Consider the following 26,428-nt stretch of genomic DNA (forward strand, 5'->3'; position numbering starts at 1 on the left):
GCTAATTCTGAAACATATACAATTGTAGTCTATATAGCTGAGGTATATTGCAAGATGCATTGATAATTTGGCTAATCTTTTATGCACTGTAATTTATATATTATTTAGAAGTACTATTTTATTCTGTTAACTGAGAGGCTTAACACATTTTTACTATGTTAAGAATAAGTTATTTTTGCAGGTTTTGTGGCTTTATTATTTTGACCCATATCCAGTTCATATTGCATCATAATACCATATTTTTACTAATATTATTCTAGTATGTTCAAAACTTATTTGCATTTGGATAGAAATTCATTAGCTCTTGATTTTTATTATAACAAATTATTTTAACTTTTCTGTGATAATGCATTCTCTGTGTTTCTGATTTGCTGATGCTGAAATATTTTGTTTTCATTTTTAACCCTTCCAAATTTAGGATCGTTTTTGCTTTTTTTCTGTATATATATTTCAGTTGTTTAGACCTACTGGTTCCTGCTTTTTCTTTTCCTTTTTTTTAATATGTTATGTTTGTAACTTCTGACTGTCTGTGTTGAGCCAATCTTACCAACAAAAATATCAGTTGTTTCCTGTTTCTCTACTTCTTTACAAAAAAAAAAATGAAAAGTAAAAAGTAAAAATAAAAAACTCTTAATGGGAACCCTGGCACTGTCTGTCTTCTCTGTTCTGCAGAAATGTTGAAGGAGTTGAACCAGCAACGCAGAGCGAAAGAGTTTACAGACCTGAAAATTATTGTTGAAGGCAAAGAGTTTGAAGTCCACCAAAATGTTCTAGCTTCCTGCAGCTTGTATTTCAAGGACCTGATTAAAAGGTTTGCCTTCCTTCCAGCTGTGATCTGCTCTGTTCTTTTGTAGGGCGCATTTGTGTCGCTTTTTTTTCCTCCCCTCTCTTGCAGGTTTATGAAGATTGAATCTCCTGTCACAGAGCCAGTAGCCATTCTTTCCACCTCCTCTGAATGTATTTCCAAACTGAGATTCAGACCCATTTGTTACACATCTGACTCGTACAGTGTAATTATTTCTGATCAGTAGAGGCCGGATTTGGCCGAAGAAAGTGTTCCACCACTGAGAGATCTAAGTTTTAAACTCAATTGCTAATGGTGATTCAGACCACAACTAAAAACTATTGCTGTCGATGTTTTCAAGGGATTCTGTCACATACGACAAAAGTCTGTCCTTCGGGCTACAATAAGCCATCAGCGTTCTGGTGAACGATGCTGAGACGTCGTGCTGATAAACCATTTTGAGTATCATGATCCCTTCACCCTGAAATCTTTGTTACATGCTTTTGTGTGGCTTTTATGGGCAAAGGGATTGATATTTTTATTATTTGGGGACTTCTAAAAGAAGAAAAGACTACTGGTGAATTTCTCTAGAAAAGATTGGAAATAAGACAATTTTCTGGTCAAAATATAGCTCAGTCTGCATGTTAGACTAAGGGTAGTTTTTTCCTACAAACACTCTAGCTTAGGGTAGGTACAATATGTACATTTTCTAAACATCATGTCTCCGCCTTCGCATTTTCCCCCCTCTGTTTCTAGCTGATTGATTCTAAACAGTGCATGATAATCTTTTTTTTCCATTACATTGATTTTTCAATTTGTATGCTTCATATACTCACATAGGAATAAATTGGTACTCTCGTATTATTAGTAAGTTAGAGTAGCAAGTAGGGAGAAAAAAACCATAAGGATAACTTTCATTTTTCTCTCAATCATCAGCAAATTAATGCAGCTGCTGATTTTGCCTTGCAGTATTTTCCTGAGCAGACTGAGCCTGGACTGTGCTAAAAAATGGGATTAAAGAACATTTTGCTTGCTTGAAATCCTGTATTTAAATTTTGCCAACTAACACAATAGTGACTGTATTTTATTTCAGGATGGCATATTGGCTGGTATCTCCTTTCAGTGTATTATGTCTTTTTGCGCAAAGCTGGTTTTATAATTATGGATATATATTACATTTCTATGATATAACTGTGCTGACTGCCTTATCAATTATTCATAAAAAATATGTTGGCCTAGGAAGCATGTCTTTTCCCCTCTGTAAATCTAATGATTGCTAGCTGTAGCTATGCCAGATCTCTTCTGTCCTTTCTCTTCTGTCTGCTCATTATCATTTAATTGTTAAGGCTACAGTATATGCTTTTTAGGGTGATAAGGAGTAGAGTCTATAGGGAAAGAAAATCCAATAACTGACTGGCCAAAGACTGTCATTTGGATTTTGCTGCAAAGACCTCTGCTTGTGTGCAGAAGTCACCAGGCAGCATCTATTTCTAGAAGCTGAGGAATGTCGTTGCTTTATTATTTAGTTATCAAATGGAGATATACTTTAGACTGAACACTGCTTTGATATGAACTCATTTAAAGCAATTAAAAAAAAAAACCCAAACCTTTTAAAATGCTTTGAAAAGACACTATGAAAACAAAACCTAGATTTCAGCGTTTACTGTCTTTCAGCTGCTCACATAAGGCTCACGTGTGTTACAAGAAAAAAATAGTGAAAGGTTTAGCACATTTGCCAACCTCACCACTTTATGCCTTCTTTCACATCATCACCAGCAATAAATATTCCAGAGGTCAATTCGTGTCCACAGTCAGGTCTCTCCATCCCAGTTGTCTTCCATGTATAACCTCAGTTGCACACATGTAACCTTGATGAAGGCTAATGGAGTGGCACAGGTGTATCCAGGCAAAAATACCTTTATTACTGATGATGATGCTTAAATAGGGAAAAATCCGGCTTGACATCTAGTTGAGTTTGAGGTGAGAAAAATAAATACTCACTTGTAAACTGAGCAAATGTGTCTTTGCAAGGCAATAAACTCAGGGCTATGGGGTGGAATTTCTAAAGACTTGCTTTTTAGAGGATACTTGCAGTGAAAGCCTAGTCCTTTTAGAAACCCCATGAAGTCAATGAAAGTCAAGGACTCAAGTTGCAAGAGGTACTCAGTATTTTGTAGGATCATGCCCTTAGTAATACAAAATCATTATAGTTCACAGAGTCAGTATGTTTATAAATACAACATGTCTAGAATCCTGTCCTGTTAGTGTCTCCTTTGAGATGGTACTTTAAGCTTTATGTGATTTTTATCTTTGTATTATTAGAGAAATCAAAACAAGAAATGGCAGTTTTTCCTGAAGAATAAAGGAGATCTCTTTATGTTAAGTGTAATATAAAGGCCATTTCAATCAGTGCATGCTAGGGTTAAACTCTAATGCCATTCCAACCGAAGGCACCAATAGGACACCAGAAATGTCAATGAAAAGGTGATCTATTCATGAAGGTGCTATGTGCATCTATATAAACATGCAGAAAAAAAAATTCTTTCAGAGTATTTACTTCAGCTGTTCTTTGCCACAGGCTAGTTTTTGTTAACCTCATGTTCTGCCATTGATTCTACTGTGTGTTGGAGTTAGTATCTGATGGTAGAATAGCAAGTATTGTCTCAAAAGAATAAAAACGAAATGTTCAAAAACAAATAAGTTCAATTATCCCCTCCTCAAAAAAAAACAAAATATAGACAAAAAGCATAATAGAACTAGAGTTATTGCCCATTTTGAGGAAGGCTATTTGATGAGAATTATTCATAGCAGGGAAAAAAATATGTTGTTCTTATTGCACTGTAGTGAAAAGATGATAACTAGGTTTGATTGACCAAAACAATTCAAAAGTTGCTTATTTATGAAACAAATTTGGTAATGAGAGTGCACTTTGAGATACCCTTGGTTTCTCAGAAAATGGTTAATCCTGCAATGTGCCGAGCATTCTGGTCCTCGTCCGGAAAAATTCTCGTTCCATGAGATTTATCTTCTAAATATATGACCATGGCCCTTTTGAGGTTGGGTTAGTCCAGTCCTGAGCCTAAGCGCAGCACCATACCAAGCACTGTGTGTTGGAAATGGGTTAACCAGTCCCCGTCAGGAGCTGGGCAACACTCGAGCCTAAGCCAGGACTCGACGTTCATCTCCCTCCCAACAGCAGCTGACCACAAAAAACACTCTTAGTCCTTTTCAGTAAAAAGGACTGAAATCCTTTTCATCTGGAAAGAATTAGGTGTATCAGGGACAGCAGGTGTGAAATGTTCCTGGCGTCTGTTCCACTTCACTGTGCCCACAAAGGGAGGAAAGTGAGGTGCAGGGGAGGGATGAGGATGGGTGAAGATGGGTGCATGCCCAACGCTGGTCCCACGGTAGGACATATTGCAATAACCTCGCTAACAACCTCAGGAACAATTTTATACAATATTAAACATATTTGGGGACTGCTAAGTTTCCTTAAGTTCTCTTCATAAAATTCCCTTTAAAGTATATTCTTTTTTTTGGTGAATAATCGAGCCTACTTTATGACAGGTATGGGGTTGAGTACTTGGCCTTACTGCTTGCTCCTTCAGGCACAGAGCATATAGAGGAGTTGATATACTTTATCTGTGCTTAGGGAAATCATGTGGTTAGGCAGCTTCTTCAAACTGTGACCCACACAAGATTACTGCGGTATAGGACTCCAGGAGAAAATGGATGATAAATAGCAGCTGGAATAGGGATCTGTCCTCTAAATCCCATCTTACGTATTTTGAGTGCACCGCCAACCACAGTTGCTTCCAGACTGCCTGACTTTGGCCTCTAATTAGCACCTATATTTTTAGGTACTTAAAAAATCAGCCTTCCCAAAGCAAGGGCCTAATTTATGGTATACAGGCAATGAAGTGGTACAATGAATGAATGGTACAATGGCACCTTGAAGACTTCCAGAAGGAGCTTTTCTCTAATTCAGGTACCTATGTGCAGGCAGGTAGGAGATCCCTCTGGAGTAATGAGAGATGCTTGTCTCTTGCTGTTAGTCAACCAACATTTAGGCCCAAGGTTGGCATCTAAGGCGGATTGCGTCTAACCTCACCTTCTAGACTGCTGCTATAGTCTACAGAGAGGGAGACAGATCTCTCCAGGAGGCAAGTCCTCTCATCATAAAATAGGTGTCTAAGATACAAGATAAAGGAGGAGGCCATCGCTCTTTACTATAAATAGAGAGCCGAGGTGATTTGCTTAGACTCTAAACTTATGATGGGTGTTGCATTGCTTCCTTCAGGGGTCCAGCCTAAGCTGGTTATCTAGGCTTCCTCGGTAGCTGTCAGGGAAGACAGGAATATCCGTAGGGCAATTCATCCCACGTTATGATAAATAACGTGAATTGCCTTATGGAAGTGCTCATTTTTCATTGCCCACGGAGAAAAGCTAGTCACCCAGTTCCGATTAGACACCTGAATTGTAGTTGGCTAAAAGTACATGAATGATTCCTTCCTGAAACTAGTGTTTGAATGTCACATGAATATGCTTATATATGTACACAGAAAGAAAGAAGTCGATCAGGATCCATCAAAACCCCAGCATCTAAAATGCCCCTCTCTCAGAGCACAGATTTTCTTGTAGCCAATCTTGTAGCTACAGCTCCTTGGTTTGCAGGGGGAGAGAAATGAGCTCTGTGTCTTTGTTTCATCTGCCCTGGAAGAAATGGTGGAAGATGTGTGTGTGTTCTAGAAGGAAGGAGGGAATGGAAAATCTCATTAAGAGGCATCATTTTTTTCCAGCTGCGTTTGGGATAGACAAATACAGCTGCTGGATAAATGGAATCTCTGGTATTTCCATAACAAAGAGAGTTTCACCGGAACATTTTAATTTGCTGCTTTCTTCTTCTTAGTCCAGCCCAAAGTGCTGGAATCTCTACCAAATATGACATTAATAGTAGGAAGCACTTGACATAAAGGTCTCTTCTTGGCTGAAATGCTGGCTTTTATAAGCAGGCTTTAGTTTTATTTCTCTGTGGTCAGTTATTAAAGATACTCAGATCCTGTCCTACAAGCTTTATCTTTTCAAGATTTGATTTTAATGATGCTTCCTAATCTTAAAGTCATCCTGGCTGCCTAATTTCACTAGCACAGAGCAGTCAGTCACATACACAAAGGGATTTGGTCACAAGAAGCAGGCATTTTTGATGCAGTGTAGTCGGCAATGTTGTGTTCATCCTTCTTTTCCTAAGGAGCAGAGCCAGTGACTTCACGGCCAAATTGCTTTTCCACGATGCCTTGCCTCTTTTTGCAAGTGTTCAGATTTTTTTTCCTCCCCCCCCCTAAAATAGGGTGTATATAGTCTTTTAAGGCTTGAAGGCAGGGCAGGAAGGCGGGAGAAGTAAAGCATTTAGGGTGAGAGGACCAAATTCCTTTTGTTTTACACCTACACTGAAGACAGAGATGTCATTCTGCATTTTTACACCATTGGGTGGAAAGGCAGCATTTGGATGCAAGACAGAGAAACCTGCCACTATCCATCTGAAACAGTCTGACAAAACTGCAAAAGCATTTAGGTGTCTGGAAAACAGACTGTCTGGTTTGTGTTTACGTTGTAAAAAGCCCAAAATGAGAAATAGCAGATGAAAGAAAAATCTACTCTTAGTGACCCCTTCGTGTTTTCCTGCTTATTAAGAACCTTGCTTTTAACTCCGGGAGAGAAGCAGGCAGAATTTCTACATCTGCATGCTTCAGCTCCGTTGTAGAACAGAATGAATGTGGAAACAAATTATAACATTTCTTTGAAAACAGAGAAATAGGGATTTAAAAATACGGTATTTGTTTCAGGTGCCAGGAGAGGTATATTGTGCCTAAACAGACAGCGCCAGTGGGTTCTGCTAAACTATTTAAAGGAGTCTGTGAGAATGGGAGGTTGCATGGGAGTATAAAATATTCTTCACCCTTTATTGCCAGGGCGCAGGTGTAAATTACGCTATGGATGACATTTTTCTTTTAAACGAGGGACTGATAATTGCTGTGTGTTGGGTGCAAGATCCTGGCACAGGAAACAGCTTTCTGCTTTCGGTGGCCCCTTTCCGTGAGCGCACTTCGCTTGCTCTGCCTGGCCGAGCAGCCGCCCTCCCGCCCGCCTGTCGGAGCTGCCTGCTGGGTTTCAAATTTTGCAGCTGCCAGGCCTTGGAAAACATGTTTTCATCAAGCAAAAATGTATGGTCTTTTACATAAATGAATTGCAGCTTACAAATATTCAGTGGTGTTGCTGCGCTGCCAGGCTAAGGAACTGCCACAAAACCCGTAGCAGGCGTCGCAGCCCAACTATTTCCAGCCTGGCGAGCGTGGCCATGGATTAGGAGGGTGAGTGGCTTGGGCTGGATGCTGCTCTGAAAGGACAGGCCGATTGAGGTGCCCTGCTCTGAAGAGAAACCATGGCAAGGAGGACAGAAAGGCTCCTTTTCAAGCCTCGAGGTGCAGCGCAGAAATGAAGTTTCTGCCTCATAATGGCTGCAGCTTGCAGAGGCACTGAGCAGAATCATTTAACCTCTCGATCCTCTCCCTCTTTGGCAGCATCTCTATTTACTGTAGTTTGGGCTTCTCGCTCACATAATTTCTAGACACAACTACAAATCCTGCAAATCTTATCCAAGGAATGACAGACTAATAACCTCTCTTGCTCTGGCTAGACCTATCTGCAAGCCACGCAGCTGTCTTACAACCACTCATAAGATGCCGGTGCAGGTGACCTACCTATATTTACTTACCTCTCACAGCCCTGTCTAGGCTTGACTGTGTTGAAATTTAGGGGTGAAAGGGAACAGTTATCTGACGAGGTGCAGTTCAAGCTAAATGGATCAAAGACAACGAAAAAAACTTCCATGGCATAGGAACTGGAGTCGTGTTCTTGAAACCTGTCATTTTTGGGCCACTCCCAAAAGCCAGTCTTGCCCTAAAATGAGGGTAATCAAGTCTCCGACTCCAGCGTGCTCGCAGGTAGCTCCAGGGATCAGCAGTTCACTTCCTTTCATTTAAATCATCAAGGATTAGCCACTGCTGGATTGGGATAATGAATTTGAATTAATATGACCAGCTTATGATCATATCAGATCACGATCCCCTCTTTTCATTGCATGGCACTAAGCTTCGGTGACTGAAATACTCCGAGCTGTTCTGCGGGGTGGTGTGGGCAGGGACTGATGGGGTGAGAAGAGCTACCTGCCCTTTCCTACATATACTGTGGCCATAGGTGGTGCAATATATTACCTTTCACTGATGTCCAGAGCACAGGCTGGTTCTACGTATACCCTAGAAAAGCACTAGCAACACCCTGTAGCTGAGTGAGAAAGAACCAGTGCCTGACAGAATTCATTCTAATTTCTGAAATGCTGATTGGGATCTTTGGGCACTACCAAGTCATAGTAGTAGTAATAAATAATAACTGTGGTTATCATTATTTTATTATTGTTTTCCCTCTAGACATTGCAATGATGAGAAAGAGCCTTGGATAGACTTACCTAGATAATTACTTGTATAAATTTCACCACATTCCTAAGAAACAGATTTATTAGCTGCATAATGCCAGCTCTCTGCTAAGCTGGTTTTTGATGGTGTAATAAATATCATTAAAACAAATCAGATAGGAGTTGGTTAAGGGGGCGAGCTTCAAGTTTGATGAGAATAAATTTTTTATTCCGTCATTTTATTTTTAATCTTCCTTCCCATATAATGCACCAAAACCTGCTGCATCTTTTATTTACCTTTAACAAATAGTAGCTCTCACCTGTCATGGTTTAACCCTAGCTGGCAACTAAGCCCCACACAGCTGCTCGCTCACTCCCCCCCAGTGGGATGGGGGAGAGAATCAGAAGAGTAAAAGTGAGAAAACTCATGGGTTGAGATAAAGACAGTTTAATAGGGAAAGCAAAAGCCGTGCACACAAGCAAAGCAAACCAAGGAATTCATTCACTCCTTCCCATCGGCAGGCAGGTGTTCAGCCATCTCCAGGAAAGCAGGGCTCCATCACACGTAACGGTTAGTTGGGAAGACAAACGCCATCACTCTGAACGTCCCCTCCTTCCTTCTTCTTCCCCCAGCTTTATATGCTGAGCATGATGTCATATGGTATGGGATCTCCCTTTGGTCAGTTGGGGTCAGCTGTCCCAGCTGTGTCCCCTCCCAACTCCTTGTGCCCCCCCAGCCTCCTCGCTGGTGGGGTGGGGTGAGAAGCAGAAAAGGCCTTGACTCTGTGTAAGCACTGCTCAGCAGTAACGAAAACATCCCTGTGTTATCAACACTGTTTCCAGCACAAATCCAAAACATAGCCCCGTACTAGCTACTGTGAAGAAAATTAACTCTACCCCAGCCAAAACCAGCACACACACCCGGCTATTTTGCCACGTATTTGCTGAATTAAGCTGCCAGAGATACTTGCAAACAAGTTAGATCCCATGCTGTTAATAAGTTGGCCCAGTTTTTTTTTACTTCTCCACTAGTACCTTGTGAGATTCAGTTTATTCTCCGTCCCAAGCAAAAGCCTACATCATGAAATGCTGTTCTTCCAAGGGCACTCGCTATTCACTTCTTCATTCACTTGCTAGTCATTTTAAGCCAGCATCTTCAAACTCGTCATCTTCTTTCTTAAATCTCAGCAGGGAGGCAGATTTGTGCCTCCGGCTGTGATCTCCAACACTATAGCGTTACAGGCTGCCGTTGATCCCACGCCTTTAGAAACGACTTGACCGAGCAATTAGATTGTGTTCCATCGGTGAATAGCATTAAGGGTATATAGAAGACATGGCTCTTTTGTTTGTTTTATTTTATTCTGGCCATGTTGTCCATGAACAAAAGCATTTGCCATTAATCCCATTGCTCGTCTTGGTTTGTAATGATCATTTCTGTGACGGTGAATTAGCAGGAGCTGCTAGTGCATGCCTGAGCTCACAGCCATTAATTTTCCTGATTTTCTTCTGATAGAGTAGGTACAAACTGGTAGCGTTTGACCCTAATAAGTTACACTAGTCTTGCCAAATTTTGTTTGCCTGGAACAAGGAAGATTATTTGTATCAACATCCTGGTAAAAAGTGAGCAAATGGATTTGTTGGTCAGGTAAATTTTTGTGACAAATTTGCAAGCCTGTGTTTAAACAATGTAATTTATTTAATCTTGTGATTTTACTAGTTCTTTATCATAATCATACAATAGCACATTACAGTATATGTTTTCTTCTCTCATGAGACAGATGGATAGTGGCTGAGGTTCAAAGATAATATTTATCTACAAGATAGTATAACGAAGGCAGAGATTTGCAAGTTAATACATTTTGAGCTGATAAAATAATTCCAAAGGAGAAGCAATGCTAGGGTGTAATTTATTTTTTTTAAAATCCTATTTAACAGAACATTCAGTGCCTTATGACATACATATTGCAATGATGTTGCTCTATAAATGTCCCTTCCTGTCATCATTTACATGATCGATTACCTTGCAGCTGCATAAACTTGAATAACTCAGTAAATAACCTGTTACCTCAGTACGCACATGCATCTTGGTGCGTGTCGTGGAAATGTATGTTGGTATGTTTGGGCATCTATGCTTTTATATCTCATGAGCGTGTAATTATGATAAATCAAGCTCTTCAGTATGAAATACGACTTTCCATGTAGAGTGTCGTGTCTGCTCTGTTCATAGCTGAAGGTTGGCTATAATATAACTAAGTTTCTTTGTTGCTTCTCCCAAGATAAATAGACATCTGGGTTTTGAACCATTAATAACTCTGAAGATGATGAAAAGCCCAATAGTGGACAGTTAACATGCAGCAACGTTGCACTCTCTTCTTTGCCTACAGTTTCAATGCTTTAAGGATTATGTTCCACAGTAAACAACATGTTCAGTCTAAATTGTATAGACTTGAATGGGAGTTTTTAATGAGCACATAGCTAACAGACTCTTAAGCCTCATGAGAAGCTGCCTATCCCAGTCTGGAGTCTTTTCTTTGGTAATCAAAATAATTTGACAGAGATAAAAAGAAGTAGCTTCTCTTCATTTAAGTGCTTCATCTTACGTAAAAATCTTGGATTTCCTGTTTTCTGGAGACCAAAATACTGTCCAGGGAACAAAGCAATTTTTTTTTGTCCTTTCTATCTTGGTAACAAATATTTTGCTCTATTGGAATGAGAACACAACTAACGTAGGGTAAACATTTATGTTCCTAATTATGAAAGCAAGCCAGCAAGATCAGCATGCCGAGCTGATGGAGCAGATCCTGGCGGGGGCGCGAGGTAAAGAGGCCAGGAGGCAGCTGGCCAGTGGGACAGGCCGTTGCTTTGGTCCATGCAGGGAGGGACCAGCCCCAAAATATGGGCTTCAGATGCCTCAGCCGAGGGTGGAGCTGGAGCTCCCGCCTGCGTGCAGGCAGTCCTGTAGCCTCCCGTTGCTCAAACATGTGCTTTTAGTGGAGGGTATTCAAATTCCTGTGTTGTATGAGATCCTGAGCAATAGATAGTCTAAGGTAACAATTTTTTTATTACACTATCAGAATCAATCTGATTTCCTATTTGTTAAAAATAAATTCTGAGTATAATATGAACAAAATTGAGGCTGTATTATGGAGCTAGCTCTTCACCGTTGTCTTCTGTTGGGACAAGCAGGTAATGGCAGTAGGCTCTCTGTTCACAAGCAGAAGTGGTGGACCTTGGGGAGGCAGAAAGAAAAAGACACACACCAAGTCCCACGTGCCTGGGGAAAGATCACAAATGATAATTCTGAAAGTGTCTTTATTTTAAAAGATAACCATTTATTTCAGTGCCCTTTTGGAGCACAAAACTTAAATATACGTCATACCTTTGAGTCTGCGGCACAGTGAGTCATATGGTTTTGAATGTAAATAGGTGTCACAAACTCTGTCGGTCCTGCTGTTCCCAGGCAGTCTGGGAGGAAGCTGAACCAACTGTTCCTAGGCAGTAATGTACATTTACATAAAATGTTTCACATTTTTCATGTTTATTCTGTGCAGATGGCTCCATTTTGAACATCCAGAATTTGTTTTGACTTTGTGACTATAGCTTGTAAACAGAGAGTTGGCTGGCATCCGTACCGGGTATAGGTAGCTTTTCCTATTTGATCTAAAATTGAGTGAGGCTGTATCCAACCCATTAGTCAGTCAAAATAATGTTGCAAGCCGGTTAAAGGCAGCATATCCAAACCATGAGGGAAGCCTGAATTAGAGGCGGTAGCGCTGTCCGTAAATTGACAAATTGATGCGCTAGCAGTGTTTCACTTACACAGCTACTTTAGCCAGATTCTAAATGTGGCTTTGCAAATCAAGGCATCTCACTATTAAATGTTTTGAACTGATTCTCACAGAAGTTCTCTTATAGTGAATGTGTTGATACAAATAATACAGGGAAAATGCATAGATATACATATATTTATAACTCAAGATACAGAAAACTTGGTTGCATCGCTATTAAGCATGAAAACACTAATGCTGATGCTTGTCTGTATTACATGTATGGAAATTATTTTGAAGAACAAATGAATACCAAAAATGCAAAATTCTCTACTTTTTCTTTTGTTAGACCCACTCCTAATCTTGCAGATGAGGTTTTAGGGCTATTTTTCCTGCTATCAGTATTTAAACGCTTTAGCTCTTTTCTATGTATTAGTTAACAGAAAGGGACACCGATTTTGATTTATTTGAGAGTGTAGTGCAGCCGTCTTTTGCTTTAAAAGGTTCCCTGTGCCTTTGTCTTCTCTAGTTTAAGTCATGAAGTTGAAGGACAAGTAGCCAGAGTATGTTCAAAGGCCTTGGCTTTATTTTGTTAGACGTAATTATCCCAGATACAAAATATTTTTCAGTAACTCCCCTTTACCCGTTCAGAGTGTATCTGCGCTTCCAGCTTATCTGCAGGTTCAGTTCTGCTTGCACGTTGCTCAGGTCTGTCACCTTGCTGGAGAAATACATGATTTGTAAATCTGAAAGAATTCCCCAACAGCTACCATAAAATTAAGCTGTTAAAGAGCTCTTGGAGCTTGTTTAAATGTAGACCTAAACAAACCTCTTTGCTGTTTAGCTCAAGATAAATCTTTTTAAAAGTCCTGTTCTAAATCACTTCCTAATTTTAATGAGTTTATGTATCAGCCTTTGCCAGATTTTTACTGTAGCTGTTCTCCAAGATTACAGCCATGATAAAGTAAGGACTAAAATTGTTTATTATATATTATTCTTGAGAAGCAAAACTTTTTCCCCCAGAGGCTGTTGGGAGAGCTATTGATTTTCTGCCACAATGTGAAATGTGTGACCTTTATAATATGAGCAATGATTACAAGGCCAATAAAATGACATCATTCCGTTTAAACTTTAGAGTTCGCAGGGCAAATAGCAGAATGTGCCACATTTAATGATGTCCACGGACGGTAAGTGTACATTGCCTGGCTTCAGGTGAGACTGAAAAATGATGCAGGCAGGCTCTCCATTCCCAAAATACCCCATGTTTGTGCCAGGAGTGGGGGAACAGGAGTGTGTGTACCAGGGAGAGCTGTATCTTTTCCCAGCTCTTAAGGCAAGAAGTCACTGCTTTTCAGAGAGCAGACTTCTCTCAATGTTTGCATCTACCGGTGCCACTGACAAAACTCCTCCTGATGTGATACAGGATGAGCTATTTGGGGCACAGCTGTATACATTCGTACAGATTTTCCCCGATCCAATGCATATGCAGGTCTAAATACTGTTCTTGTAACACTGCTTTAGCCACTTCATTGCAGTTCCTCTAGAGTATCTGAGAGAAGGCTCCATCCCAAATATACGAAGTATAACCACGCAGAGCATATTGATATTTTAATACATGTGAAAGCAAGGAACACAGAAGGCTTTAGTCAGGTTTGGAGGAGGATGCCACAACCTGATTCACTGAAATAATTTCAGAGAAGAAATTTATGGAAATTTATCTCTGCGTTTCTCACTTCAGCCACAACAGCCTGTGTCCCCGTATTATTTTTTTCCAGTCCTTCAGAAACTCATTTTTTGATCCATTGGGACCTGCTTCAGCCAATTCCCCATCCATTCTCCAGCCCATACCAAGCCAGATCCCCAGCATGGAAGCCAGGGGAGCTGTGATTTCCCTTTGGCTCAGTATTTGGTCCAGCTAAACATGAAGCCAAAGTGCTCGTTGCTTAGAAAGCACAGGCAAAGCAGCACAACACATTCAAGGCATCACAGAGGAAGGAATAGGGGTAATTTTCTTTCCCATTTCTGGCTCATTGTGTAATACCAATAATCTCTGTAGCTTTGTATTATACTTGCCGTAAGTGGCTCTAGTGATTGATTAAACACCTTAGCTTTTCTTTGGCGTTTAATCAATTGCAGCAGCAGTTTATTGCGCGGTGTATTACAAAGTAAAAGAGATTATTACTTAATTATTCTGAAAAATAGCAGCTTGCAGTTGTTGCTAACATGGGTATGTGTCTACGCTGACACTGATGTCATGTCATCCTTTCCTTTGTGCCTCCTCGTCTCTGCGCTGGGAGAGAGCACACGATTCCTGCCAGGTCACGTGCAGGCAGTCCCGCAGCCATCGCCAGCACAGTGCAATTAGTGGCATTAAATAAATAATTGCTTACGGTGGGACTTCCCACAGTGCAAAGAGTCTGATTCTGTCGCTTGCTGGGTACCTCCAAATCTCACTTAAATTTTAGGCAATGTCCTTATTAACCAGCCCATGTGAATATGAACTCGCTGTCAGGTACAAACTGCTTCTGGAAACAATTCAGCAAGAATTACATCGGTACCAGGAGGCATTTTGATAGCCCAGGGTGCAGCACCGGATGTGTGCACAACTGGAGATAAATCAGATTCGGGGAATGTTATCGGTATGTGAGTGTGAGAAAGAAAAAAAAAAAAAAACATTTTGTGACATCCTCTTGAGAATCTAGGAAATGGCAACTCTTCTGTTTTGACACCTGAGGTTTTCTGCCTTGAGTGCAAAATTGAATCCATATGCAAGAGTTCAGAAAGAATATTGTGGTGTGATAAAGCATAAGGATTCAGAGTAGCGTACACATCTGTGCATGTAGGGATACCACAAGTATCATGATCAGTATGTATTCTTAGCCATCTGCCTGTGGAATAGGATCTAACCCACCTGTATTCCCATGCAAAGGGATAGTCGAATATTCAGAATTAAAAAATGGGGGTTTATTCCTTGCTTTGCCCCGACTTTCTCTGTGATCATAGGCAAGAGTATTTGTCTCCTTGTGTCTCAGTTTCCTTTTGTGAATGGGAGTAACCGTTGTTCACTACCTTAGAGAAGCATGTGATATGAAGGACTGCTAGCTGCTCCTCCATTGTGATAACGGACACCATCTAAATACTTTCAGTAGGAAAATGAAACATCTTTAAAGCTTTGATCCTGCAAAGATGCATTTAAATTAAAGCTGTGCCCTTGGCTTGAACAGGGCTAGTCAATGGAAGATCAGTGACAAAGCGTCCACTGCAAATTTCAAGCATTTCCCCAGATGATTTTTGGGGTTATTGGGGTGGGTGGGGTGGGGTGTCATGTTGTTTTATGAGGGAACAAAATTGAACCTCTTATGTTGTTTACTTTTCCTCCACTACGGTAGTAGAGGTCTGACCATCACCTTTCTAGGCAGCTTTGTGAATCCAAGAGGTTGGTAGTGCTCTTGCTCATGCTTGAAGCTGGCATTGCCTGTGAATAGTGATGCTTTGGCCAGTCCATATAAGTCACGCAGCATCATATGCCGGTTTTGTGTCAATCGTGCAATGGCTTTTGCAAGTACTCTAGCAGAATTGGAGCGAGCAGACGTTGCTGTCCAGTGACTAGGAGAAGTTCATGTTTCTTTGAGAAGGTGCTGGATGGTCCTAACCATTAAAAGAGTTTATTTTCTTACTCCAACAGATTTCCCCTCCCCTCCTTGATGTTACCAAATTTATTATCACTTTTGTCTTTCAGGTGTAACCTGTCTTTAGTGTTGCAGACACATCAGCCAACCATGCATTAAGAACTGGGCCCTTACTTGAATTCAGTATAATTTTCTTTTTGTCCAATAATTTCACAAGCACTAATCCACACTTCAAATGCAGGAGATACTTTGATCCCCAAATTGTTCAGCACTTCATGCAGGAAAAACCGTAGGCCACAGTCATGAAACTCCTAGAGGATGGCTGCTGGCTTCCTGTGGCAGAGCTGGTTGTTGTTTTCCCCCCTCTCCCTTCTTTGCTCTAACCATTTTGTCTGTCTATCTTGTCTTGTATTCAGTTTTCAAAGCAATTGCCATGAAGGGCTTCCTTTTTTTAGTGCCTAAAAGGGAACAATAGATTTTTAGAATAAGCGTATATATATATTTTATATGACCATCTGTATATGCATATCATATCTATCATATCTATACTTTAATATAACATACTGAGAAGTTCAAGCTAAACAGAAATTAATATTTATTATTGTTATTTCTTATGAAAAGGTCTTTAAATGCATCCTTAAATGCACATGACATTTAAAGTTATTCCAGTGCTGGATTCCTGAAAAAACAGACGACCTTTTCTCTTGAAATTGGAGAGTGTTTTTTCCTTAACAGTTATATTATGCACAGAAGATGAGATGTTAACCAAGATGTTAAAATGTATTGTTTCCCTTTGAAAGCTAATCCTGTTCCTCATTTTCATTAATGTTGCTCATTCGTTTTTCTTTTTCTTTCTTTCTTTTCCTTTCCTTTTCTTTTGCAACTGTTTTTGCATGAAAATGCAGAGTAGCAATAAACAGATTTTTCGTAAGACTTGCTTTAAGACTCTTCTCTTTCAGATCCAGTTAAAGTTTTTAAGTTCAGTTATTTTAAAATTCATATTCTTCAGTTCCGTAAACAAAAAAAAATGGAGAAATATAATGAGGTGCAAAGTGATTTTTTAGCCCTCACTAATCAATAAATGCCAACAAAATGGGGGTGGTGTAATGTCCATAATTTAATTGTCTGCTGTTACCAGGTCACCACGAGACAATAGCAGAAGCGGGGAGAAGCTGGAATTGGCCATGTCCAACCTCACTGCGGATGTCCTGGAATTACTCCTGGAGTTTGTTTATACAGGTTCTTTGATCATAGATTCAGCCAATGCAAAAACCCTACTGGAAGCTGCCAGCAAGTTCCAGTTTCATACTTTCTGTAAAGTCTGCGTTTCATTTCTAGGTAAGAATCACTCCATCTAGTGAGGTTTTAAGATATCATTTTAAGGTTTGTAAGCCTTTCTTCTAACAACTCTTGAAAGATAATTAGGAAACCCGAGATTAAATATAATAAAATAAAATGTAAAATTTATTTGGGTTAAGATTCTGATTTAAAATGCTGACATGGTGGCCAGTGGAAAACGATCTAGAGAAGTGTAGCCTGTTGTTTGAGTGGCAACTGCTTTCACATCTTGGGTAGACTTTTTTGTTTAATCTTCTTTCATACGTGGTATCATGGTGACATTTTGTTTCCCAGAGGTTGATCTCTGCACAGATACCAGGCTGTAACGCACAGGTTGCTTGTAATTGTGACAGCAAATGTTGGGTGCTACACCAGGCCAGCTTGGTCAAGCACTGACAGAGTTGGAGGTGGACTCCCATAGAGGAGTCAGGATCTGCAATTTTCTTGCATCCATGAGAAAATCCTTCACATGTCCAATGTTCTTGTAAACAAGATCTCGTTGAACTACTTCAGGCTGAATCTTTACGGGGTTTGTTCTTTCATACCAAGTTATGGTCTGATGGGTATGCGTCATACAAATGGTGGATGGGAATGAAAGGTTGCTGTGCCTCCCTTGATAACTGGTGTGCCCTGCGTGCACAGGGAGCGTTTGCCCCAGCGAGGGTGTACAGATCAACATCATCACCAGTGGCCACATGAGAAGCCCATTCCTTCTTGTCCAGAGCACCGTGTCATCCTGCTCCTTGCATTTTCTGTATATTTTCCAATATAGACTATTTCAAAACAGTCCACGGTGACCAGCTCAGTTAACTAAGCTTTACTGGTCTGAACTGGAACCATCCAGCCCCATTTCTGTCATGGCAGAAAAGGAGCCAGAACTGGAGCTCAAATGAAACACATGTTGGTTCAAATTCCTGCCTGTATCACATGCCACTCCTTCACTAACATGGCTATAATATCAGTTAATGAGACAGTAATAATTTACAAATTATTAACACAAACATTAATACAAAAAGTGTGAGCTTGATCTTATATGTCTTACTTCCCATGTCCAAGTTCCAAGTATCTTTTTTGGACATCTGATTACTATTCAGGCTCCCTCAACTTGGTATGGGAGAGGTCATTCTCTCTGGACCCTAAAAATGTCTACAATCCACATGAACTACAGGTTCCTCTTGGGCACTTGTCATTTAAAATTGACATCTAGAATTACGGAGTGTGGAAGATGAGAGTTTAGAAAATGCACTCATTAAAAAGAAAAAACCAAACCCCAACTCAGATGAGTCCAGTGTACTGCTGTGTTAATTTTCACTGCTAAGCGGACCTGCTGGCAAGATGAATGGTGTGACTATGCTGGTACAATGCAGGCATCAGTAAAGAATCTGTGGTATTGTATTCTTCTCTTCTTTCCAGCTTTTTGTATGTCACTTGTTTAAGAGTCTATTCTCAAATGGGTGGGTAATGGGGAAATGAAATCTATGCTTTGCAATCCCACTGTGCTGGTTGTGCAACTTGAGTGAGGGCTCTGGCTCTGGCATTGCTTTCCCCCAGCTTCCCTTCACCACCTTTTAAAGTGATGAGATCTTACGGCCTTTCCAGGAACAGATATGTTTAAGTTGTGCTATCTCTAAAGATTCAGCCACACAACCAAAATACATTTATTTCACTAAATCAACGTGAGATTTCTCTTTTCTGATAGTTAATATTTGAATTCAGTGAACCATGTTATGGTATGAAATAGTAGAGTTGGTTATAAGTTCAGTGATATATGGGGAGTCACTGGAATTTCGTATTCTCATTTGGAGAATTCATGGGGTGTAATTGCTTATTTTTATTTATAGCCGTGACTGGATTGCTCTACAGAGATAGTAGAGCATTTGCCATCTAAAAAGTTTAGGGACAGGCATTTTTTCTTCTCTGTGGCTGTGTTTTTCTTTTCATCCCAGCCACCTCTGCTCCCCACAAAGCAAAAATATGGTAAAAATCAGGTTTTTTCCAGGTTTCTGGAGGATTCTCCAGTATAAACTGTGATTCTTTCCCATCAGTGGCCATGTCTAAATAGTGAGAGAAGTGGAGGGAAGTCCAAAGAGGCCCAAAGAAGTAAAAGGCCCAAATTAATAGGTCTGTTCAGCACAGCACAGCACCATCTCAGGGGAAATTCAGGTCATCCTTTTTCAGCCATGAAGCTCCAGCAGGGTCCTAACTGGTTGATGTCCAGGCAGCTCTCGTGTCTCTATCCTGGGCTTCTCAGCAGCGTTGGGCAGAGGCACCCCAAATCTGCTTGCACTTTCTGGTGGAAGCATGCTGCAAATGTGTCAGGAAACACAGGAGATTTCTTAAGCAGCATCACTGGGCTAATTATAGCCACGTTCTATATGCTGCCTCCTCTGCTTTTGTCTAGACCTTGAGAAATGACAACAGTTTTGTGCCGACTGATGCAATGATGCTGACAAGTTCGTGCAGGCGCCATATGATAACTGGGCAAATGTTTGCAAACTGGTCAGGACATCATAGGTATTTCCTCCATCCATTTGGCTGAAGACTTGAGGTTTTCTTCTTTTTTTTTTTTTTTCTTATTTGTTTTATGCTATCATCACAGTCATGGCTCAAATCGGATTTCAGGAGATTCATCAGTATCATGGTTTGGGTCTGTGGTGCAGGGATCCCCATCACAGGAGTGAACAAATTCTGAGCTTGTACTTCAGCCTGCTGCTGATAAAATAAAAGTATTCTTCCTTAAGTCAAAGAAGTTGGTGGAACCTGTTAGATTCATGGAGGAGAATAGGAAAGAGCGGGAGGTCTGAATTTTCTTAGTCTCCTGGGCAGAGGGCACAAAGACACAGTTTGCAGAGAGTGTGAGAGAGCTATGAGAAAAACTGAATGACGGACCAGTGATGAGACCTACATGAATAGGCATATGCACCTGAGGGAAGAAGGGACCTTTATGGTCCTTATGAATTGGAGAGAAAGTATTATGGCTAATTTCTTGTTCATCCAAGGTGGAGCATTTTGAGCCACACTGGCCAGCACTGGAGAAACTGAGGTGTCAACCATATCTGGAGATAGGAGAAATGAGGAACACTCTCACAGGGGAAATGAAATCTTTTCGACAGTGAATGCATCCAGAAGTCTTCCAGCTATCACCCATCTTCACATGCTTTTGACACTAGTAGGAGTACCTGAGGAATAAGATCCCCATCAGAATATACACAGAGTATGATGAGGAAATGCATGTTTTATACTAATTTTAGTGATATCCAAGTCATCATCTAGAAAGAATCTCTAAGGGAAAATACAGTACTTAACGTGCACAGAGGGGGCTTACATCAACCACTGGGCTTTCATCATACTGTTACTGCAATCTCGCTGAGTAATCCTTCCTACATACCATCTATCTCTGACTTTATCTCAAGTCGTCCCACTCCCAGAAGCGCAGTCTTAGCACTCTGCCTGGCTGATTATCTCATGATGACTCTGCACAGGATCCCATTCCAAAATCACGTCTTAACGCAAGTGGAGAATACCAGCTGCTGATCTGCAATATTGTGACATACATAAGAAACAACTATGCTATCCAGCACTGCCTCAACCCAGTGAGAACCTAATAGATTACATCTGATATTCTCAAAGTCCACGCATAAGTCTGTTATGAACTGTCCTTGAGCACTGGGAATAGCTTAGTAGTTAGCAGTCATGTTCTGAATGGTCTCAAGGTGAAACTCCACAAAAATGTGTTGTTACAAGTCCAGTGTCACTGTGGCAAAACCAGCAATTACTGTAAACACGTCAGCGTCCAAAGGAAAACGGCTCAGGAACAGATGGAGCAGAACTGGTCCTTAGGTGTCTTTGTCATGTCGGCATCCAGAAGTGGCCTCGGATTGCAAACAGTCATTTGGGGTGGGCTATATTATATAGCAGAAGTCTATATCTAAGTAGTCACGTAGGCTCCCTTTATAGTCAGTGAAGAGTAACAGACATTGGTAAGGCACGGCTTTGCTCATCCTGAAGTTGTTATCCAAAATATTACCAGATTGCTTCTTGGAATTGTTTGTTTATGAATGTACAGGGATACTAATGTGATTGCTCAGTTGCACCATAGACAGCTGGAGTCAAGTAAGATCAATCTTGCCCCCAAGTTTGGAGTCAGAGATGAAAAATGGAGGGTGTGTTTTTTCTGTTCACAGGATAAAGATTTTTCGTACCTCCTATAGCTGTTGCCCTAACCTCTGTCTTGCTCACGTGCAGTGAATCCCTCTAGTTCACATGCCAGCCCTCATCTTAAAAAGACATCACTGTGCCCACCTTGCTGTGGTGCTCATCACATCAAAAATGATGAAGTGCATCAGCAGCCTCCTGAACATACCACATCTCCCCAGGACCCCTCTCTAAATGGCCTCATCATACTTGCTGAATCAGGCAGGGATAATGCCACTTGGGTCTGCCACCGAGCGGTTTCTCAGGGAAGAGGAAGGAGGGAAACTCAAAGGGACAACATGGAGCTGCTTGGACACCAGTGTACCAAGCTGCATCAGTCACCCAGCATTGTTAGAGGTAGAAAAACCTGTCCAGCTCAGAAGAAACCAGTCGTACCAGTGCCTTCTCTGCCGCACGCCACAGGCTCAGCTGGGATGGTATGGGAATCTCTCCTGATAGAGGCAGACCCAGTCCCTTGAAGGCGAAGACTCATTCTTACCAGTCTTTTCCACTGTGTGCTAGTAAACGGCTGCTTAATAAGTCAAACTTGGTTATTACCTTTATTATAAACCCTATGAGGATAAAGTGGAGCAGTGTCAGATTTGTCTTTGACTTGAGAGTTTGCCAAGTGATGATGAGAGTTTTGGGCTCTGTTAGATGATTATTTTACCCCCAGCCGTATGTGTACATGAAACTCTGCCAACAGACAGAACCAAGGAACCTGAAGAGGGTTTTGGTTCTTTTTTTTTTTGAAAAGCAGAAATTTTGGGAGCTTTGTGCTTCATAGCTGTCAGTTTGCAGGCTGTCTCTGGGCAGTCTTTGAGTGACAAAATTTACTGACAGCAAACAGTGCCGCCGCTCCAGTCTGCTTGAGGAAATGGGCTCCTTGGAGTCAGTACAATCAACTGATGCAAAATGAGATAACCTAGTTTCAAGATTGGTGGATCTGTAAAAGAAAATAAAAAGAGTGAGGAGGAAAAAAAAAAAAACAAGACACAAAACTCCTAATCTCATGCCACGTTAAAAAAAAAAAAAGTGGGTCGTAATCCCATTTTAATAAAAGCCACATATAGATTTTGTGCAGGTTTTAAATCTGATGAAGGCAGAAGCTGGGTGTAGGGAAAAAAACATTTCCAGCAGAAGCAATCTGATGGGAGTTTAGTTTGAAGAGATGTGGGGCTATCACACACTCCTGCCCAGTGCTCTGAAATAGTGCACTAGGATATGACACTGCCCAAATGTGATGTACTTCTCCTCTGACAGTGCAGAAGCCTGCCACTGGTACCGATGCTTTTGTGATCTATTGCAGTCTGTGTCTCTCTCATTTATTTTTTTTCTTGGTCCTATATCTTAAAAGAATATACTCTGCCTTTTAGTAGTGGCTTGGTTAACAAAAGCTGAGAGGAATCTGAGAGTTCCTCTTATAAATGTCTGAAATTGGTGGGTTTTTCTTCAGAATAGCTGAAAAGGAAAAAAGTACAGTCAAATGTATGGTGTAGCACACTTAACGCAAAGCTACACACTGTGCTGTTACTTCTCTTTGCTGGGTAGGAGATAATGCTGTCTCCTCTGTGCATGATTTTCTTTGAAACCCACTACACAACATTTAACAGGCGGCTTTAGTATAATCTGTGTTTTGCATAAGGGATGTCATCACATTCAGCAGCAACAAAGTTCCTTTGAAAAAAAAAGGGAGGGAGGATTTTTTTTTTTTTTTATTTGAAGTAGTTTAGTAGCTGAACAGGGCAAAAATTATCATAAAGCAACTGCAGCATCCTCAGAAATATCCTCAGTGCTGTTTGCATTTATTCTTAAGTGTCTGCACTGGCGTTTACATCTTTGCTATTTCTTAAAGCGACATTGTAGGCGGTAGAAATAGCAGCAGTCTCTTGGCTGGGTTCCCGTCCCTTGGGAAGCCCCAGATACTATTATGTCAGTAGGTTTCCCCAGTGCCTTGTGAAGGCTTACACGAAAAGCAAACTCAGAAAGTGCATTTCTCTCCCCATCCCCAGCTCAGTTGTTAGACAGCCTTTGATTTTTGTAGTTTAAACCCCAATCCTAAAATAACCCAGGGTGCTGCTTCTAATTAACTCCCTGAAATTAATTAGGATTGGAGGTTTGTCAGTGGCACTTATTTTTTCATGATCTCGATAAAAATGTGAATCTTGCTTTTAATAATTCTCACTTGCCTTTTTTTTTTTTTTCCCCTCCTTTTAGAAAAACAGCTGACTGCTAGCAACTGCTTAGGAATATTAGCCATGGCTGAAGCCATGCAGTGCACTGAACTATACAACATGGCCAAAGCATACGCCCTGCAGATTTTCCCAGAGGTTGCAAACCAAGAAGAGATCCTTAATATCTCAAAAGACGACTTCATTTCCTACATGTCCAATGACAGCCTGAACACCAAAGCAGAGGAGCTGGTATACGAAACAGTGATAAAGTGGATTAAGAAGGATGCTGCAATCAGAGCTCAGGTAAAAATAATCTCAGCAGCCTCACTCTGCTCCGTTCCCATGAATGCCTCTTTTAAAATAGAAACCATCCAGTGCAATTTTAAACATGAGGATGGGATGGGTAGTTCAGATAAAAAAAGAAAGGGAATGAAGGCTATGCACAAAATGTATGTAATTTCAAAATCTGATCCCTATATCTGATCGTTTAGAATCAAAATCTCATTTATGACATGCATGGTACAAAGACAGGGCCTTGAGTTGTTGGCTGCAGGCTTGGTCGGAGATAAATTGGGAAGGATTAGAGTTGTGTGAGATGCTGCTTTAAGAAGGGGATGCATTTTAGTAACAGTGGGAAATAAAAATCTCTCAGAAAATCTGTATTTCTTTTGATGCCACATGCTGAATGAGTGTAACTTCAGTACATAAAAAAAAAAAGATTTTGTATCTTTATTGGCTGCTTCGGTAACCCCTTGGGTATTATATATTTATTAGAGTTAGCCTTTCCTCAACCATCTGGGCTATGCAGTCTGCTCTTGACTCAAGAAACTAAGTGTATTACTTTGCTCAGCACTGTCTCCAGATAAATGCTAGAAGCAGTGTCTGTTTGGAGGCTGATAATTGTCCTTGGGAGCAGAGGACTTCCCTGGTGATATTTAAAAACCTGCCACTTGCCTTCGGTGCAGCCTTGCAAGTCAGCTTTTGTGGGTAGTGAATTGTGGTGGTCTGAACCCCAAACCTCTCCCTTTTGGAGGCCAGTTCTGCCCACAGCCCCCAGAAGGGGAAGGTTGTTTTCCCCCTTTCCCCTCCTTTGGAGGTCAAAGTTGCTGGTGCATCCTGGCAAGGCCAACTTCTGTTGATCCCCACTCACGGTTTTAGTTAGTTTAAGGAGGACGGTCCAGTTGCTTATGGACCAGACTGGGACTCAGGGAAACACTTGGCCAAACATTGTTGATGCCATCTCACATCATGAAAGGCTGTACCTTCTTGATATAAATGGGAATTCAAGCACCTGGATGTGCAATGGGATATTAAATGTGTAATTGGATGTGATCCGGAGCAGCTGCACCTCCGCCTCTCATCTGGAAAGTGGGAGAAATAGCAATTCCTGACCTCACGGGGCTGCTGGATGAGGATAAGGGCATTAAGGACATAACGGTACTCCATGCCAGGCCAAACCTTCCTGCGCTGCCTGCGCTGCCGCTGCCAGCTCAGGCCCTGGCCCCCGCCAGCAGCCTGCAGCCCCCAGGGCCTTTCTCCGAACTTGTCCTGCCCTGTGCGAGCAGGTGACATCGCTCAGCAGGGCAATCCCGTGCTGGGGACCCGCCGCCCGCCGACCTCCTCTGTGTGCCGGTGATACCATTTAGTATTGCCCAGTATTATCATTGCCTAAAACATTTACACAGTATCATTGATTTATTGAAATGGGCCCCTTTTTGGCTCTTACTGGCCTTGAAAAACACACTGTTTTACAGAGTATTTCCCTGCTTGCTTAAAGTTTGGTGACAGCAGTCAGCTCTGTGCAGCTCTGAGCTCTGAACCTAACGCAACCTCGGGGATTATTCCGAGGGGCCGGAGTACGGGAGCCCGGCGGCAGGAGTCTGTTTGCCTGGTGCAAACAGAAGGTGTCACTCACCAGGCGGTCCAGGTTACATTTTCAAAATTGCTGGTTTAAATATTTCCTTCTGCACCCTGCTGCGGTGATGTTATGAATTTATTTTTTTAAGTGGTGGCTTTTCTTCCCCCCCCTTGCTGCCACCACCACCGCCATCTCCTCCTCTCTTCCTTTCGTGTTGCGGTTGGGTTGGTTTTCTGGGTTGTTTTTATTGCCAGGATGCCTTCCCCTCTGCCCTGCTTCTGCAGTGCCTTTGTAGTTTACGATGGCAGTTTTATTTGCTTCTCCAAATTTCTCTGTGGTGCTTTGGTTTCATGCATTACTTTACAAGGGCTTTTAATTTTTAATTTGTATTTATCCAGAGATGAGGGTCTTGAATAAATTAATATTAAAGATACCAAGCAGATAAGTATTTTCATCCCAATCCTACCACTAAACTAGTTTCTTTGGATCGTAGCTCTCACTTTTTTTGTATTCTGTGCACTGCTTGATCTATTATAAAGCTCTTAGTTAAATAGGTACTTACTTTCTAAAAGTAGGAACTCATACTTACCATGAAGAGTACCATCTTTATAATAATGACTTACGCATTTTCAGAGCCCCGGAACAAATAGCTCTGATGGTGGATAGGAAGGAAGATAGACCTGAATAATCTTATTTCTGATAAAGATGATGAGTGAAAATCTGTGCTTGGTGTGTGGCAAGGCCCACCGTGCCGGGAAGTGCCCAAGTTCCCATGAGATGCACAGGCTGCTCAGAGCTTTGCAGAACAGGGCGACCATGGCAATAGCAAACGCCGGGTGGATCTTCTTGCAGGAGCTGTGCATGGATATTTTGACTTTATTCACAGCTTGGTGAGATGGATTCATTCAACTCTTTTTAGACTCTCTGGGGTGGGGAACCAGCACGTGGAGGACACCAATGCAGCAACAGGATTGTTGCTTCTGCACCCAGCCGGTGGGATCTGTTGGGAGGGTTGCTGGAGAGGTTTTAGCCATGAATTGCAACAGCCCCAAGACATCGCTCCTGCTCTACTGTACTCCTCAGGTGACCGGTCTGGTTTTATTTCTCTCTCCCAAAGGCAGTCCTGGCAGTTAAATCTTTCAGGGCCTGGATTTCCAGGGCCTGCACTTTCTTCATATCTCCCTTCTCCCGATCTCCTTTTGCCTGACAGGCCAGG

At 41.4% G+C, this 26,428-nt stretch overlaps 1 protein-coding gene across 1 annotated transcript in view; it reads left to right on the forward strand.

The window, feature by feature from the left end:
- Positions 1-674: 674 nt before the first annotated feature.
- The window catches only part of KLHL29 (kelch-like family member 29), a 41,820-nt gene continuing 16,066 nt past the window's right edge, over positions 675-26,428 (forward strand). Inside the window, exons 1-3 of the mRNA XM_009582038.1 lie at positions 675-811; positions 16,787-16,986; positions 23,398-23,657. Coding sequence (XP_009580333.1) covers positions 675-811; positions 16,787-16,986; positions 23,398-23,657 — 597 coding nt within the window. The remainder of the gene's footprint in view (positions 812-16,786; positions 16,987-23,397; positions 23,658-26,428) is intronic.

This window comes from Fulmarus glacialis, unplaced genomic scaffold (genome assembly GCF_000690835.1).
Source record: "Fulmarus glacialis isolate BGI_N327 unplaced genomic scaffold, ASM69083v1 scaffold3800, whole genome shotgun sequence".
NCBI classification, from domain to species: Eukaryota; Metazoa; Chordata; class Aves; order Procellariiformes; family Procellariidae; genus Fulmarus; species Fulmarus glacialis.